Genomic DNA, 12,321 nt, shown 5'->3' with positions numbered 1-12,321 from the left:
GTGGAAGGGGAGAACAGTTTCTGTTGATCCAGTGGAAGTGCAGGAATATGGATTTAATGGTATCTGTAATAAATGCATTGGGGTAAAGTCTTGAAATTGGTTCTTTGTGGCCTGGAGCAGATGGGGATCACTGGGTGGCAGTGACAGGAGTTAATTGTGACACATGAATGCTTCACTTTTGCAGTCATCCAAGGAATCTGTGATGACTACAACTTGGATTTCAATGCTTTCTATGCCTGGATTGGACTCTGGAACAGCTTTTTCCTTGTGATCTACTCCCTCTTTAATGTCAGCCTCCTGATGAAGCTCTTTAAAAGGTAGCTATTTTCAAGAAGTCATATTTTGATCAGATTATTCTTCAAATGGAAAAATTACACATTCCACAAGCTCCTTAATTATGAACTTGCTGCAAAATGTATTTTGTGAGAGGAGGAAAGTATCATTTTGGCTTATTGTTCCAGCTTGAAAGAAGTTCTCTGATTTACTGGGTTTTGTTTCTAAGTTGGAGCCTAACTCAAATTGGTGTATTTTCATGTAAATTGATGAATATGCTGATTTTTCTTTGAGCAGAGTTGAATGCAGCTCTATTAATTCCTGGGCTTTTTCCACAGGTCAACAGAAGAAATAATTGCACTTTTTATATCCATCACATTTGTGCTTGATGCCATCAAAGGCATTATTAAAGGTAAGTCTTGCAACAGAGTTTTTCAGAACAGATCTCTGCTTTGCTGCCTTGTCAAAGGCAAGCACAAAGCTGCAAAAATGTGTGATATTTGCTTGTTCTGTGTTCAAAGTCTTCAGGGGAAAAAAGAAAATCAGTATGTGAGATAGGAGCAGCCCTTTGTCAGCAATTTACCTGGGTGTGCAGAATTTTTAGCAGCTCTAATTTCCGTTGGTTGAGACAGAATTGGTTTCTAAACTTCCACCAAACGGAGAAACCATTATGTTATTGATGTGAGTGCTTCCTCCTGATTGCAGTTTGGTTTTGAAAAAAGAAAGAAGTCCAATTTGAATGCAGTGTATGGAGTCCTTATTCCTTGACACATTATTCAGACTCTGTGGAGGGGAGTTGAAAGATGGGTTGGGATTTCTTGGTTTTCCCTGAGCTCTGAGACGCTTCTTTAATGTCAATACAAAGACTGCAGTGCCTCCAACACCTTCCTGAATCTCCTCTGCCCTTTCCAGCCACTTGGTTTTCCCATTTCTGGGTTAAATTCTACATCTCCATGGAGAACCTTGAGATTTAACAGATTCCTCTGACACTTCTCTCCCTCTCCATGGGGATTGGCAGGAGATATTTGAGAAGGTGAATCATGGTAGCAGAAATACCTTGTGAATATCAACATTTCTGTTCATCCCAGTAAGGAGCTGGACAATTCCTTGATTTTTATGACCTGTTGTCCAGCATCCCAAAATTTGAGCTATCTTTGAAATCCTTCAGGATACACCAAGCACACTCCTTGTTTTTAAGACACTCAGGCTTGCAAGGGAATGCTTTCCAAGAGATTTGACACTGCAGGGCAATATGAAGTGAGAAACTTTCTCGCTTGACTGGGAATCCTTAATTGCCTTGTGTGCTTTGATTGTGCAATCAGAGGGTGTTTTTTTCTCTGTAGAACACCTGCATCTTTTAAATATCCTGCTTGGAGCTTGGTGAGGCAGAGGTTTTATGGGATAGTTGTTGACTCTGTGAGCTTTGCTGAGTGTGTGCTGTCAGTGCCCTGTCCTGGAGGCATGGGACAGTCTCCAGGTGGTCCTTAACGGAAAATTCAGCTGCCCTGTAAAAATTAGCAAATATTCACAAAGTTTCTGTAGCCCAGAGCTGATCTCCCATAGCAGAGGTTAAAAGTGCAGGAAGCATCCACTGCTCTTGTCTGCCAGACTTTCAGGAATGTGCAAGAAAATCAGTGGAGTATTGTAGTGGGAACAGGAGAAGATGCTGTAAGACAAGGGGCAGTGGCCTTACTGACAGAAACCAGGTTTAGATTGGATATTAGGGAGAAAATCTTCCCTGTAAGGGTGGTGAGGCCCTGGCACAGGTTCCCAGAGCACCTGTGGCTGCCTCTGGATCCCTGGAAGTGTCCAAGGCCAGGTTGGATGGGACTTGGAGCACCCTGGGACAGTGGAAGGTGTCCCTGCCCATGGGATGGGGTGGAACAAGATGATCTTAAAGATCCCTTCCAACCCAACACATTCTGTGATTTTATGTGTGATTAGTGAACCAGTTGAATGTTCTTTGTACTTGTGAAGGGATGAATTTGTAGGAATGATGGTGATAAAGTCACACCAACACTCCTTTGCCAGCTCATGTTGGCTTCAGCTGCACCTGGGAGCATTCAGGGCTCCACAGGTGGGACCAAAGCTGTTTCCAGACACAGGAGGGCACCAGTGCTGGCAGGCACAGACTTTATCCTTAACCTTCTTAGAGCTCATATTTAAAAACATGAAACCAGTGCAACTCATGGCCACAGGCTCATCTTTGTTCTTCCCTGCCTGAGGAGGAGGAGGTGATGGTTCACTGCTGCCACCTCCTCCTCCTCCCACTCAAAATTTTGGTTGAGCAGTTCAGTAGGAAGTGAAAGCTGATATTTTTTCGGTGCTGTTTAAATGTGTCCTGTTAGTGCCTTGGCTTTTTGAGTGCCAGGGGGCAATGCCACCTCTTCCCAGATGTTTTCCCAGCCTGTTCATAGCCTTGATTCTGTGCAAGGTACACATGCAGGAAAGGAGGGGAGGGGAGCCAAAGCCACACGGTCCCGGTGACACTTTGTTTTCACTGCCTGGCCCGGCCACCGAGGCTGTGTTTGTTTGATCTTGACATCTGCACTGAGCAGGAAATGGTGGTGAGCAGGCAGAGGAAAACAAAGCCAGCTCATGTTGTTGGAGGCTGGAGAAGGGCTTGGCTTCAGCCAGGGCACCCCTGGCTCTGCTGCTCTCTCTGGATGATGGCAGCGAGGTTCACTGAGCTCTGGTGCAAAAACAAACCAGAAATGTTCAGGAATCAAATCCTTCCCAGCAAGGTGGTATGGGATGAAGGCCTCCACTCTCTGTCTTGGCGTGTTCTTGTTGCTTGAATTAAAATACAAGAGTAAAGCAAGGTTTTTTCCTCTGTCCAGGAGGGACTGGAGCAGTCCTGCCTGGGTTGGTGCATATAAATGGAATTGCAACCTCAGAGATGGAATGTGGAGTGATGTAGTCAAGCTGAGCACCAAAGATCAGCCCCAAATATATTCTTGCAATATATCCCAGCACTAAATATACTATTGCATTATAGCCATCTGTGGGAGCTTGAGAAAATCTACAAGACCCAAAACAAAATAGCTTGTTTGTTACTCATTCCAGTCCAAATCTTAATCCAGAGGAATGCAAATACATTCTCTGTAGTTCCTGGCTTGTTTGTGCTGCTGGTTTCTCTGATGCTCAGATGTGTCTCTGGGACTCAGTAGCACTCAGGGTGAGCAGGCTTTTCTCCCTGGCCAGCTGTGAATTCCCAGGAAATGCTGCCAGAATCATTTTTGTCAGGACAAAAGCGTCCGTTGGCGTTCAGAGCCAGAAAGTGCAGATCTTCTAACGAGCCATTCTGTGCCAGGCTCTGGGTCATGGCAGTGCCCTGGGGCCCAGGATTTTTTTTTACCTGTTTTCAGAGCAGGTGTGTGTGTGTCCTGCCAGGGCTGAGGCAGCTGGAGCACAGAGGGAGGAAATGAAGGAGGGCAGAGCCTCTTCCATAGCACGCAATGGGGAACCTTTCTGGAGAGGGGTCGGGATGGGATCGCTCCTCACTGGGGGAACCTTTCTGGAGCTTTAAGGGGATTTCCTCACTCCTGGCTGCTCTTGGTGCAGTTTGAGAGGTTACATTTTGAGCTGTAAACCTTCTGTGATGTTTAAATTTATGTACAGATGTATTGAATGAGAGGCAGTCTTGTCTCTTGTGGCCTACATGCCATGCTGGCCTCATCCACTTGTGAAATGCCCAGACTCCTTTTAAAACACCTTTAAATCCTTCCAAAGATGGTGCAGGAAAGATCATTACTGCATTTCTAATGGCTTCTTTGTTGAACTTGGGTCATTTTACACTGGGGGTGAGCTCCAAAGCAGCAGTAACACAACCTGGGCTTTAGTCCAGGTGGTTGCAAATATTGGTTGGGCTGCACAAGAACATTCAAAGTTCCCTCTCAAATATTCAGAATTAGTTTGTCTTCACTGCTTTCCCTGTGGCCACTGCAGATGGAAAAGCTGAAATGTTTGGTGCTTCCAGAACCTGGATTATTATTTGAGAGTGAGGGAAATGTTAGGAAGTGCATTTTAACCTAAGCTTCAGGTGGTTGTGGTTTTGCCTAGAGAGGATGGTCTTGCCCTGAAGTTCTCTATGCGAAATTTGAAGGGGTATTTTGACCAAAATGAGGAAGGATAGTGGGACTGCAAAGTTCTGGTGGGGTGGTTTCCATGCTCCTGTATTTCCCATGGGTATAGGGAAGTGTGGATGCTGCATGTTGCCATTGGAGCAGATATTGTGGGAACACTGAGGCTGCAAAGCCCAATTCCCATCTTCTGCTTTTACTTGCTCCTTCAGGCTATTCTTCCCCAAAGTGGTGAAATGATCCCAAAAGCATATTTTTACACTTGAAGCCAGCCAGTGACATAGAAATGGGAACACAGTAAATGCTCAAGAGCAAGAGGGTCTTTACAGCTGTCCATTCCTTATATAAATGCCTTTGAGCTGATCTAAAACATTTATGGACAGTTCCAGAGGCTTTACTGGGTGTTTTGCTTGTGCAGGTTTACTTCAGGCCTGTAACTCTAATTTGCATTGTAAATTTAAATGTTCTGCCAGGTTTTGCATATCAACACTTACCTCTAAAATCTGGACTAGCCTTGGAAGAAAAGTAATTACTCTACACTGTGTAATCCACTTAAGGATCTGTGCAACCTGGCTGCTCTTAGTGTTTCCAGAGAATCCTGATGGAATTTGTTTGCCAGGCTGCTGAAAGCAGGTGTCTAGATAGAAATATTTATATGTGTATCTAACAGCAGTGCTTCCAGTGTTGGGAACGAAACCACATAATTAGCACTGGAAGTCCTTACAGTGTTGCTTTATAGATTAGTCTAAATTACCTGTTAAAATAAATGAAAAAATCGTTTTGTGAAGCACTGGCTTCCTAAGAGCAACAGCTCTGATTTCTTTCTGCAGGCTTGAGAGGCAGAGCTGGTGAAGCATAATGTTAATACTTCATGATCAAGCAAGAAACCCACTTTATTTAACTTGCTTTGATTGTCTTCTCCTAACGCTTGCCTGTTGGTTGTTTGTGCAGTTTTTAAGAAATATTACCCCAATGACCAGACAAGAGATGGAAAAGCAGGGGCTGATGCTATCCCAGGCCTTGGCATCAACACCAGCTTCTTGATGAACTCCTCAGTGGGCGAGAACCAGACTTGCACTCAGGATGGGCACCACTACGGGCGCGAGACCGCTGTCCTCAGCCTCATGCTGATGTTGGGAACTCTCTGGCTCGGCCACACCCTCTATCAGTTCAAGAAAAGGTGAGTTCAGAGCTCAGGCTGCTGACTGTTTCATGTTCTCTCTGAGGGAGTCATTAACAGAATGACCAGGTTGGAAAAACCTTCAAGATCATCCAGTCCAACCCAGCCCCAACACCTCAACCAAACCCTGGCACCCATTGCCAAATTCAGGTTTTATTTAAACACATCCAGGGAAGGCTACTCCACCACCTCCCCTGGCAGCCATTCCAGAACTTTATCACTCTTTCTGTGAAAAACTTCTTCCTAATATCCAACCTGTATTTCCCTTGGTGCAGCTTGAGGCTGTGTCTCTGGTTCTGTCAGTGCTGCCTGGAGAAAGAGATCAACCCCACCTGACCACAGCCACCTTTCAGGGAGTTGTAGAGAGTGATAAGCTCACCTCTGAGTCTCCTTTTTTCCAGGCTGGACACCCCCAGCTCTCTCAGTTGTTCCTCACAGGGTTTGTGTTCCTAGCCCCTCACCAGCCTTGTTGCCCTCCTTGGGACGTGCTCAAGTATCTCAACATCCTTCCTAAACTGAGGGGCCAGAACTGGACACAGCACTCAAGGTGTGGCCTCACCAATTTTGCAACCTAGGGAATATCAGGTGGAAGCCAAAGGCAGAGATGAACTTGCCAGGGCCACCTGGAAAATATTCCCAGCAGAACAAAATGTTCACTCAGTGGACGATGTCCGTCTGTCTTTGGTTTGGCCTCACAAGTGACTTTCTAAAAAAGCTTTGGGTTCCCACTTGGGATCCCTGTATCTCCCTCCAAAAGGCATTGAACCATTTTGCTGGGCAAAAATTCCTGATGGTGCAGGAAGGTCTACTGGGAATGTACCTTCAGTGTGCTCCCGGGAGTCAAACATTAGCTCTAATCTGGGGTTTGCTCCTATTGCTCTTAAAACTCTTCATTTGAGATGCAGGAATCAATTAAAGTAAAGTGCAAATGAGACACAAATTGGTGCTTGAAGGCCTTTTTTTTTCCTAGCTTGCATCTTATTTTCTTGTTTCTTTGTGTTTTGCTTCTGCACTCATCAACCTTCAAAGGTTCCAGAAGATTTAGGGCTGAGTAAAAGACTAATTCATCACTCCAAGTATCTCTTTAGCATTGCAAGATGAGACTGAATTTTCACTTTTAAACATTAAATGTTGTCAGGATTGAGTGATTGCCCTGACAGTGGGGTGCTGATGGGAATTTCTTGTCTCTTTTGCAGCCCATATTTGCACGCGAGGGTACGTGAAATTCTGTCCGACTGTGCCTTACCCATTTCAGTCCTGACCTTCTCTATTGTGGGTTCCTTTATCTTCAATGAAATTGAAAGTAAGTTCTTGTTTTGTTCTCTGGAATTCTGAGGTTTATGAAAGCAAGAAGTGAAATCCTAGAAGGGTTTTGTTAATAAAGTTCTTCCATATAATTTCACAAATTCTTTGTGTACCACCCACCAAGAGCTCAGATTTCCTCACTGTTAGTTTTATATAATTCAAAACCCTGATTGAGTCTGGGGCAAGAAAAATTATCCAGATGTGTCTTTTCAATGAGTTTGAGGTATGTGTCATAAAAAGGGAGATGAACAATCTCTGGCAAAGAACAAAGGGCAGAGTAATCAGCAGGCAGGAAGGGTTGTTGCCAGTCATATCAACATGGAGTTGGTCATCCCAATTTGTCCTCTTTGTCTCCAGTTTGTTTTCCTAAATTAGGTGAAATGGTGCCGAGCATCTGGGCAGCTCTAAGTTACACAAGGAAATCTAAAAATGAGCCACCATTCATTGGCCAGATAGATCAACTTTTCCATATCAGGAAGTGATAACGGGGACAGGAATTGCATTGTCCTGCAGTGACGTGAGCGGGTGATGTGAGGAAATGTATGGAAACAAATAAGAAATGGCTTTTTCTTTGTTGTGATGGCCATTCCATCCAGTTGGATTGCAAAATGATGTGTGGCCATGTGTGATCTATCCCCAGCCATGGATTGCTTCCAATAGCAGCAGTTTTGATTTAGATTTTATACTAAAATGCCTTGCACAGCTTGTTGGAGATGAGGAAGTTCTCAAATGCCTCTGTGGGTTGATGAGCTGAGCATTATGGTGCTGGTTAGAAATAAGGCTTCCTCATCTAAAAACATGTTTTTCACAGATGCAACAAGTTTCCCTCTTTTGTTTTGCTCCAATATCTGTAATGCCTCGCTAGGACTAGCAGTGGTCTGTCCTATCAGGATGGCAGCCAAGTTGTAAGTGGATGGAGGAAAAAAATAAACCAAACCAGCCAGATGGACCCATCTTCCATGGCCTCCAGGCTCCCACATGCCAGAGCATCACTCCTGCTTTTCTGCTTGCTTCCCAGTACTTCGTGGTGTGGGTAAAACATTGATGGTTTTATAAGAAGGTGCCTCCTAACATCCTTCCCCTCCTCTTTGCAGTGTCCAAATTTAACTACAACGCCTCTGACAGCTTGTTTGTGCTGGCCCCTGTGCAGTCCCTGTCCATTGGGTCGGTCATGAGTGCCATGGGGCTGGGATTTCTCCTCTCCATGCTCTTCTTCATCGAGCAGAACATTGTCGCGTCGCTCACCAACGCCCCAGAGAACAGGTAACACCTCTGTGGAGGGATGTCCCTGGGTCTGTCACCACCACTGCTAGCCCAAAGCTTGTCTGAAGACCAGAAATGTATTCAGGGTGTGTTTTTAAGAATTTCTGTTGTCACAGGTGGAGGTAACTCCATCCCCAAAGTCTGGTGTTGTGGCAGTGAGCCAAAACCAAAAATCCTTCACGATCTCATCACCTCAACCCGTTTCTTCTTTACTCTCTGCCCAACACCATCATTTGTCCCCTACAACTCAAGGCATTTTTTAGGAAGAGTTTGGGACACAAGAGATGGCATAGTGAATGTGAAGTGGATGTTTTGTACAGTTTGAGGTCTTTGGATGCACCTCAAGATATTTAGGGAGTGTCTGACACATGTGGACACTTGCACTGCTCTTGCAGTACAGAGAATTCGTTGAAAATGAGAAGTCAATGACCTACATAAATGCTGTAGCACAATGTGCTGCAGCTGAGCATCAGGAGTGTTGGGAGTTGGTAAATTCCAACTGCAAAAAAGGTGGAAGTGCAATAAAACAATATGTCCAATGTCTGATAAGTCTCACTTGTGTGCAAACTTGAGTTGTTGCACTATTAAAATATTCCCTCTGATGTTTTTGTGCCAACTGCAATCAGATGTGATGTCAAGAATGAATGTGGATGACTTTTTTTCCAGGGGAACTACCACGTCTCTGAGGATTTTTTGCTAATGTGATGCGTGGGAGGGTTCTCTCCTTGCATAATATCCATTAGCATTCTCCATGTTGTAGCTGGAGTGACACAGTATTAGGAGAGAGGAGAAAAGCTCAAATTCAGCTACACTAATTTAGTTTCCTTTGACCACCTCTTATCTCTATTATATCCCTTTAAGTGTTGCATAAATCTGTATGTAAGTGGGTCATCTCTCGGCTAAGATGAATTTCTTCTACGCTTTTGGTATTTTCCACTAGAGTGTCTTTAAGGAATGTAAAATACTCTTTGGAGTTTTTTAGAGTGCTTTTCAGAGCATCTGGGTACAGAGCTGAGCTGGTCAGGTGTTGGGGCAGGGATTTTTAGAGATGTAAAACCTAAGACTTGACACCATCTGTTTGTGGTGCCAACACAGACACTTTGCACTATCCCAGGTTGCTCCAACTCCCATTCAGCCTGACCTTGGACACTTCCAGGGATCCAGGGGCAGCCACAGCTTCTCTGGGCAATCTGTGCCACCCATACAGGGAAGGATTATTTTCTAATATCTCATCTAAATCTTTGTCTGTTTGAGTCCATTCCCCCTTGTCCTGGAAGGCTGAAATTAGGTCACCTCCAGATTGAACAATCCCAATTCTCTCAGCCTTTCCTCACAGAGCAGAGGTTCTCCATCCCTCTGATAATCTTGGTGGCCTCCTCTGGATTCATTCCAACAGGCTGATGTCCTTAAAGCCTGAAAAGAATGAGGAGGACAACAAACAATGACCCTGAGGGTGCTGAAGGTGCCTTTGCTCAGAGAAAGCAGCACGTGAGCAGGGGCTGTGTTTCCAACGCAGGAAACGCGTTTGCAATCCCACCCTTCCTGCCAGCACCTTCCAGAGGCATTGCAGGGCAGACACCTACCTGACCCACTCACCCCACAGCCTCCTCAGTCAGTGGAAGGGGACACTCCCAGTGGGACCAGGCTTTTGTCCCAAAACAAGACCCACCCTACATTTCTGCTGCCCAAACAATGGCTTTGATCTTCATGGGCTGGGTCAGCTCTACCAGCTGCATGTGCCTCATGTCCAGGAGTATCATGGGTGGCTCCAAGTCTGTGCAGAGGTGTTCATTGCAGCTTGTTTGGGTGGCATTGACATCTAAATGATGCTCCCTTTCCAGCTAGTGGTGCCCACAGAGAATTCAGCTGATCCCTCACATTGTGTGAGGGTGTGAAATGCTCCAGTGGCAGAGATTCAGCCTTTAAACCTTTCAGTGAGGGTTTAAAGTCTGAGAGCTGAATCCTTCCCCAGCTTTTTTTCTAAACTTTACTCATAATATCTCAGTATTATATCTCTCTTTACTCATAATATCTCCTACAAGATAGGAGTATTCAGGAAAGGGACAGACCTTGGAAAAAATTATTAAAGTCAGTGTGAGTTCAGTCTTGGTGCTGCTTTTCTGCACAGTCCTGGCAAAGTTGGTGTGCTCAGATTCTTCAGTGAGGGCTGTCAGATTCCCATCCCCTAAAAAATAAACCAGGGAGGCTCTGCAGCCTTTGATGAACTTTGATGAATTTAGGAGCAAAGGTTGGCTACCAACCTTTTGGAATGTGTTGCCCAGAGAAGCTGTGGCTGTTCTATCACTGGAAATGTCCAAGGACAAGTAGGATGGGGTTTGGAGTAACCTGGCATAGTGGAAGGTGTCCCTGCCTGTGGCAGGGGGTTGGAACTGGATGATCTTTAAGGTTCCTTCCAACCCAAACCATTCTGTGATCCGTTCCACAATTCTGTGACTACCAAGGAGGAACTGAAGTTTAATGAATTCCTGTCCCATTTTCTTATCATGCAGTAGCAATTACATAATTAGGGGATTACTGCAGCATACCAAGCACGTGTTCTGCTCGTGGGGAAGGAGACAGATCAGTTTCTTGTTCTTACAAATGAGAAACTTCAGTGTCAGTACTTTGACAACAAATGCTCAGGATTTTATGTGGACTCTCTGAGCAAACACATGCATGGATTTTGTATAGACTCTGCAATAAATGTAGGAGAAAAACACTGAAATTTTCATGGGCTATTACTTCATGGGCTGCCTTTCTGCTCAGCATTGTTCTGTCCAGATGACAACAACTTTGGGGAGCAAACCCATTTCACTCCTTTAGCGTTCACAAGGTAAATCCAGAGGTGTGAAATCTCCGTGTGTGTGTGTGAGAACTTGAGTGTTCAACACAGGCAGCCTGTAGGGTGTAACTGCTGTCCCCAACTGCTCATTGCAGGTTGGTGAAGGGCACAGCCTATCACTGGGACCTGCTGCTGGTGGCACTGATCAACACAGGGCTCTCGGTTTTCGGCCTGCCCTGGATCCACGCGGCCTTCCCGCATTCCCCCATGCACGTCCGGGCCCTGGCCTACGTGGAGGAGAGAGTGGAGAGTGGACACATCTATGAGACGTAAGTAGAGATCTTTGGATTCATCTTTGAGCTCTTTGGATTCATTTTTGTGCCTTTCCAATCCTTTGGGAACGGTGGGTTTGCATGGTTGGGGTGTTGGGTGTTGTATTCCGGATAGGAAAGTGATGGAAAGATGCCCCCAATGAACCTTGATTTGGCTTCATCCCCTTCACTCAGGCACTCAAATTCATGCTCTGGGCAGTGGCAACATCCTACAGGGATCCCACCCACTCCATTGCAAATTCTCCTCTGGAAAAGTCAGCCAAGGCCATTTGCAGTTTCAGCCTTGTGGAAAGCCGAGGAGATGCTTTGGCCGGATCTCTCCGGATGCTTTCTCCAGAAAGAATCCAAAGCTGATTCACTGCCTGAAACCTGTCTGGTGGTTATTACAAAGGGGAGGAAAAATGCACCATTATTTCAGAGCTCCCATAACATCTCCCACCACATTTTGGGAAGGAGATGCTTAAATTCTCTGGGTTTTAAACAAAAACAAGTGTGAAGCCATGGCTGGGTCATGGGTTTCTATTTAAGACCAACTCTTCTGCTGCTCTGAGTTGAGCAACACATTCTTATCACAGACCTATTTTAAAAAAATTAAAAACCTTTTTCCCATGGAACAATCTCTGCTCTGGAGCAGATCTGGCTTGTTTGATCTCAGTCTGTTGCAGTTGAGTGCTTTTACCACAGGAGTGGTAATTTCCACTCACATACCATTAGTTTTAATTATCCTGCCATGGTTTCCATTTTCTGCATTGCCCCTTATCAAAAGTGAGGCTAAGTGATCATTGATTTTGGGGGATGGAGTAGGTCTGTCTTAATCTCAGTCTTGCCTTCATGCTTGTTTTGGTGCCAAATGGCCCAGCCCAGCCAGGCACAGCTGATTTTTGGGTCAGGGATGGACAAATTTCACCTTCCACATCTGGAAATTGCTGAGTTCTGCTGCACCCTGTAACTCTTCTACAGATCTTTTCCTGGGAGATGAGTCCCTTGGGTTTGTATTTCCGTTAGGATATGTTGCTATTGGTTGTCTCCACAGCTGTATCTCTCTTGAATAAATGCTAAACCCTATTTAAAGAAAAAATCAACTTTGAAATTTGAGTTCTGTAG

General features: G+C 45.1%; 1 protein-coding gene across 3 annotated transcripts in view; it reads left to right on the top strand.

Moving 5' to 3' along the window:
* The window catches only part of SLC4A11 (solute carrier family 4 member 11), a 92,955-nt gene that overhangs the window by 67,608 nt on the left and 13,026 nt on the right, over positions 1-12,321 (top strand). For all 3 annotated transcript variants that reach the window (XM_054293305.1, XM_054293307.1, XM_054293306.1), the window contains exons 12-17: positions 185-317; positions 612-685; positions 5,307-5,535; positions 6,732-6,838; positions 7,935-8,103; positions 11,041-11,214. In XM_054293305.1, coding sequence (XP_054149280.1) covers positions 185-317; positions 612-685; positions 5,307-5,535; positions 6,732-6,838; positions 7,935-8,103; positions 11,041-11,214 — 886 coding nt within the window. The remainder of the gene's footprint in view (positions 1-184; positions 318-611; positions 686-5,306; positions 5,536-6,731; positions 6,839-7,934; positions 8,104-11,040; positions 11,215-12,321) is intronic.

This window comes from Melozone crissalis, unplaced genomic scaffold (genome assembly GCF_028551555.1).
Source record: "Melozone crissalis strain CALT ecotype California unplaced genomic scaffold, PUWL_Pcris_2 ptg000132l_1, whole genome shotgun sequence".
NCBI classification, from domain to species: domain Eukaryota; kingdom Metazoa; phylum Chordata; class Aves; order Passeriformes; family Passerellidae; genus Melozone; species Melozone crissalis.
This window is presented reverse-complemented; position numbering and strand designations above follow the sequence as displayed.